Source organism: Xiphias gladius, chromosome 1 (assembly GCF_016859285.1).
Source record: "Xiphias gladius isolate SHS-SW01 ecotype Sanya breed wild chromosome 1, ASM1685928v1, whole genome shotgun sequence".
In the NCBI taxonomy this organism is placed as follows: domain Eukaryota; kingdom Metazoa; phylum Chordata; class Actinopteri; order Istiophoriformes; family Xiphiidae; genus Xiphias; species Xiphias gladius.
The window spans coordinates 19,203,046-19,209,045 of NC_053400.1; the positions used below are offsets into that span (position 1 = coordinate 19,203,046).

Here is a 6,000-nt window from a genome sequence, read left to right on the forward strand (position 1 = left end):
GAAGTTCTATTTGTTTCTTTCATTCCATGCACAAATTCAGTGCGCCTGAATTTGCAATAAAAAGCAGGTGCTCCAAAATTTGATATCTGATCTGACATTAATAGTTTTAACAGATGCTGTTGCATTGAGGCTACTGTTTGGCTGCTCCACTCTCCTCTGTCCTTGCCCCATGACTTAGAGAACAGTTAGTTTTCATCTGTTATTTTGTAGCTGTGAAAAAATATGATAAAAAATCAGATAGCTGCCTATTGTATTAATGAGCTGCTGAAGGAGAGAGGAAAGGCCTACATGTAGAGATTGTGTTTCCAAACTATGCTGCACAGTGTAAAAGCAAAAATAGAGAGCAATACATATTATCATTATCAAAAAGAATCAGGACTCAAAAACAAGTGAATATGTATTGGCATGGTTTTCCTATACAGTGTGAAAAATCACAAGTAACCAAACAGATTGTTGAAATGTGGAGGTGACCACAGATGACTGTTCTTGTTTTCCTCAAGAGATGAGTTCGGGGGAAGTAGGAGTGAACTGAAGTGGAGTTGAGGAGGAGGAATTGTTGAAAACAGCGCCATGACTGAGAGGTTAATGTCAGGGAATGGGAGGTTCCTTTTGTTTAACAATCCCTTTGTTTATTGGCGGATGTGTTTAATAGGATTGACTGTGACTAGACCCTAATAGGGCCTCCCCGGCTGATCCCAGTGTCTCTGGGACATCTCGCAGGCTGCTCTGTCCAAAGCCAGGACCCCCACTGGGTAATCAGCTCAACTGCCCTCGTCCTGATTGGAGCTGACATTTTAATGTCTGGAGCAGGAGCGTGGTCAGCCCCGCTTAACCTGACCCCCCACCAAAACACCCCTCCCTTGCCAATGCCCTCTGTTCTCAATTTGCCCTTCCAGGACTGTACAAATCAGGCCAAATTTAACTCTTTATGGGCTTGTTAGAGGTTGGCAAGACACCTCCTTAAGTTTCACAGTGAATTCTTTCCACTGGTGACAAAGCAAGGTGCTACGGCAGCTCCCCCATGCTGTGGATTTAGCTCCCCTGTGAACCTGTGCTTAACTGAGCGCTCAACTGTGATGCCTCTTTGTGCGCCACCTCTAGTTTCTTTATAAAGTGGAGTAGTTTTAAATTGGTTTGCAGGGGTTCTTGTGTGAGGCCTTCCTCTGCAGATATGGAGACAAAAAGACGTGCTACTTTGTTAATATTAGTGTTGTTTTCATTAAAAGGATTAGCTGTGTGATTTGATGTGTGAACTAGTGCAACACTTTTAAGTAACTACAGTACATAGAATGTAATTCTTATCAAAGATTGGCAGCCACCCAACAGTGACTGTAGCCCTTTTTCGAATTTCCACAGACTGAGCACCAAAGCATGGCTGTGTCCTGTGAATATTGCTTGGGTATGACTAATCATCAGTCTGATACCATCTTTGAGCCCAATGGCATGTTTTTATGTCTTGAAAATCTTTGAGTTAAATGAAAGGTTGTTGTCGTATGCAACCTAGCTTTGAGGAAATATCGAGATTTGCTCAGGGGTTGAAAAGAGGTTTTCTAATCTTGCTGTCCTATTTTTCTCTTTGTCACAGTCCGCTTGCATAGAACTACAACACACTAGGGAAGGCTTAGCTGGTTACAGAAATGCAGGTCAAACAGAGAATTTCAGTGGCATTCATCTGCTCACGGAAACAAAGAGCTGAGGAATTTTCCAAGCTGGGACAAACTGTAGGCATTTCTTTCTTGATCACTTGAAATTGCCTGATCACTCTTTTATATACAAATTCTGGTGAGGCAGAACTGTACCTATTGGTCAGGTATCAAAAAATCTTCTTCCTCCGCTCTTGCTGATCATCTTTTGATCAAGGACAAGGTGTAGTTGAATGCGGAAGATGTAGTTAAAGAGCCTTTGGAGTAGTGTGAGCTTTGTTGTTAAATTTGCTCCTTACTATGCTCACATCCTGATATATCAGCATCATGTTAATAGTACAGCAGACATTTGTCACTATTGAATGTACACAGACTATAGCTTGAACATACTGTAAATTAGTTGACATTTGACCATTGTATGTCAAACATGAATACCCTTAACCTCTTAACAGATAAGGCATACCTGAGGAAAAGTAATTACAAAAACAAGTTATGTTTTTCTCTACCCTCCTTACTGTATGATGAGGTCGCAAGATGTTTGTTTACCTTGTCTCAAGTTTAGAAACTCATGTGGACTGAAAATATGTGGTGGTGTGAAACCTAAAGCTGCACCCTGTGGCAAACCAATATTTGTATTAGCTGTTTATGGTGTTGTATGATATCCTGACAAGCCAACAATGAAAGAGACAGCCCATCAGAGCACATTGGCTGTGCAGCAACATGGGAAGACGAGTAAAAAGTGTGCAGTATTTTTTATGGGGAGACATGAGTTGGATAACATCATTTTCTCTGCCCAATTCCCATTAAATGCATTTATATCACATTCAAGAAAGACATTCCAAAGCCCTTCATCCACAGTGTTATTGACTGACCTGCCCCCAGGCTGCCAAGTCCTCACCTTGTCTTGACATGTCTGCTCTCCTCTCTTTATCCCTCCGTGTTTGTGTGTTTGTGTGAATGTGTTTGTATTTAGCATTGTCCGGCCACTTGGAACGGCACCAGTCAGATTCCCCAGTCCCCTCCAAAAGGCCCTCTTCACGGTCAGAGACCTCTGAGAGCCCACTCTCCTCGAAGCGTCCCAGGACAGCTGAGAAGAACACTGCGGAGCAGGTGAGTTACAAACCAGAGAATTTTGTGAAAACTGATGCCTTCAGATGTTCATGAAACTCTCATCACACTCTTTGAATTAGGGGATTCTTGCTAAAGGTTATTTCAGCCTCAATTACCAAGCCCTCATTATAAGCCTAAAAGTTACACATCAATTAAAAAACGAAATGTAAAAATGTACTTCTGATAATTTTCAGTTATTTAGTTACTTAGTTATCTCACTGACGCTTTTTATATTATGCAGGATTTTTTTTTCAAAGCTGCTCAAATTATTTCAGCCTTTCTGCTGCAGTAGCACTGCTAATTGTGTATAAGGTGGAAAATCAATATAGTATTTGACAGATGAGAGCACTTTGAAGTGGGTGCCAAGATTCAGTGGTGCTCAGTATTACACACTTGACAGTGATCAGATGGACCTTCCTACTTGAAGGAAGGGGGCCCCACTCTTCCTCCTGATCTACAGCTCCTCTTCAAGCAGGCCTACTGTACCCACCACACCCATTTCAACCCTCAGTAAATCTGCCCCCCCTTCTCTTTCTATTTCTGTCGCCACCTTCACCCAGATGTTCCAGTGCCCCTACTGCAAGTTCACCAACACAGACCTGAATCGTCTCAGAATGCACGTGATGACACAGCACTCTGTCCAGCCCATGTTACGCTGCCCATTGTGCCAGGACATGCTCAACAACAAGATCCACCTGCAGTTCCACCTCACACACCTCCACAGTGTGTCACCTGACTGTGTTGATAAGCTTATTGCCACAGTAAGTCCTGTGTTGTGTGTATTTTTCATGTGATTAGATACAAGGTGGTTGGAAAAGTTGTTGGTATGGTTGAAGTGTCATTTTCATTTTTATATGTCTCAGCAAGCAATGCAATTAAATCCTACTCTTTACCAACCTGCATATTTCAAGGTAACCGGAAGGTTGCCTTTGTTTTATTAGATTAGTATGTATTAACTTGGCAGGACAAGTGCACATTATTCATATGGTCGTCTAGTTCCATAGCAAGTAAAATACACGAGTGCTTTAGGTAATGCATTATCCAAAGTTTGTAAGTCAGAAAGTGTTGTGTAAGGAAAAGCACAAGAGATGAACAAATGTATGGTCTTGCCTCCTGCGCAAGTTTTATGCATAGTACCAATCTAAGTTGAATTCCAACTTCTCTATCCACTCTGTCCCATGTCGTGTCTGTCTTTTAATTTCCGTGGTCATTTATATTTTGTATTAGAGGCTAGGTGAACACAGCAAGAGGAAGCTGCTCTGTGTTCTATAGGTCCAGCATATTGTTACTTATACACATTACGGACATCAGATTGCAGGCATTTGGTCAGGTCAAGGACCAGCATAAGGATTCAGCAGTGCCAAGAAGATCAGTCGCTCGCTCTTAATCAGTCTCTCACCCTGGAGTGGCAGCCTTAGCTGTGTGAGCAGTTGTCATTCCTGTCTTGACTCCTCTAAATTGCTAACATTCAGTCCTTTATCAAACACAAAGAATGCTGTTAATTGTGAAAATCCTGCAGGCAATCCCATTGTCTTGTAGGAAATGATTGGGCCTTCTTAAGATGCATATTTTCTCCTTTTTTCCCATTGTCTTAATGCGGCCATCATCAGAGAGTCTTTTTCCAGCTCTCTTCTAATCATAGACATTTGGGGAGCGGAACTCATGATCTGTTTTTGTATTTTTTAATGATTTCAAGATGAGCAGTTCTCTTAGCTCCCAGTTCATTTATTACTACACTGACATTCTTGCCATGTCTATCATCACCTGTGTGCTAGTCAAAACAAAACCTTTTATTATGAATATGTTAAAATAATTTTGACAAAGATAAATCAAAATTTAATTAAGTTTCACCACTTCATGAAATTCAAGTACAAGCAATGAAAAAGCTATGATTCACTATGAATCAGGCCAAAATCAACTTTCATGTAAACAACGCATATACAGTATGTGTAGACAGTGTATAAAACAAGACACACAAGATTTTGTGTCAATGTTCAGGTTCAGTCCTACAGGAAATGAGATACAAAAATTGCAGTGTTTGTAGCTTGAGTCATTTCTTGTTGACTCTCAAGTCCTGAAGTTAGATTTACATCAGCTGCAATGCACTGGTACAGCCCTTTCTACCATGAGAGAATACTTTCCTTGCTTCCTTTAATGCTCATCAAGGGGAGATAAAATTTTATTTGCCTTCTTTTCTTGTAAATCACAGAGCAAATCTTTGTTCTGTTATATCCTGTGAAGCTAAATAGCTTGCAGGACAATCAGCGAATAAAACATTGCTCTGTCTGCTGCCTAGCCATCTTCATCCCCCATCTAGAAAGTAAATGGCAAGCACATTAGTATGGTAGACGGCAATATTTATTTCTTTTATAGGAGGTAGTAATGTACTGAGCCACTACAAGACAACCGTGATAGAACAGAGGTAATATAACACACATTAAAGCCAGCACCTTTTTATAACTGGTGAATGCAGATGGAAAGTGCTTTATCCTTTTCACATGTCTAAGGACAGAAGCCTAATTAATTCAGAAATAGGTGACTTTTATTTCTTGCCAAGCCTGCATTATGATGCATTCATTCTTACACCCTTTACCACCTATTGTCTTTGCACTCTCTTCTCCCCGCTCCATGTCTCTCAGGCATTGCTGTATCATGTATACTACATACACAGAAATTTGTGTGTGTGTGTGTGTGTGTGTGTGTGTGTGTGTGTGTGTGTGTGTGTGTGTGTGTGTGTGTGTGTGTGTGTGTGTGTGTGTGTGTGTGTGTGTGTGTGTGTGTGTGTGTGTGTGTGTGTATAAAAAAAAAAATCTCCCTCTCACCCTCCCATGGGGGGTGGGTGGTGTGTCTTCCTCCAGCTTGGGTCCTATACCAGAGGCCTGGGAGTTTGCGGGTTCTGCCCAGTATCTTAGCTGTTCCAAGGACTGCGTTCTTCTGGACAGAGACTTCAGATTGTGTACCCGGAATCTGCTGGAGCCATTCTCCCAGTTTGTGGGTCACAGCCCCCAGTGCTCCAATTACCACTGGCACCACTGTTGCGTTTACTCCCTAACTCTTTTCTAGCTCCTCTTTCAGCCCTTGATATTTTTCGATCTTCTCATCTTCCATCTTCTTGATGTTGCTGTCACTTGGGATTGCTACTTCTGTCACTACTGCCTTCTTCTGTTGTTTGTTGATCAACACGATGTCCGGTTGGTTAGCCATCACCAGTTTGTCAGTCTGGATCTGGAAGTCCCACAGAATCTTG

The 6,000-nt window shown here is 41.6% G+C and overlaps 1 protein-coding gene across 2 annotated transcripts in view; it reads left to right on the forward strand.

The window, feature by feature from the left end:
- Window positions 1–6,000, forward strand: part of zfhx3 (zinc finger homeobox 3) — a 139,319-nt gene that overhangs the window by 118,397 nt on the left and 14,922 nt on the right. For both annotated transcript variants that reach the window (XM_040123611.1, XM_040123618.1), the window contains exons 7-8: window positions 2,617–2,753; window positions 3,314–3,514. In XM_040123611.1, coding sequence (XP_039979545.1) covers window positions 2,617–2,753; window positions 3,314–3,514 — 338 coding nt within the window. The remainder of the gene's footprint in view (window positions 1–2,616; window positions 2,754–3,313; window positions 3,515–6,000) is intronic.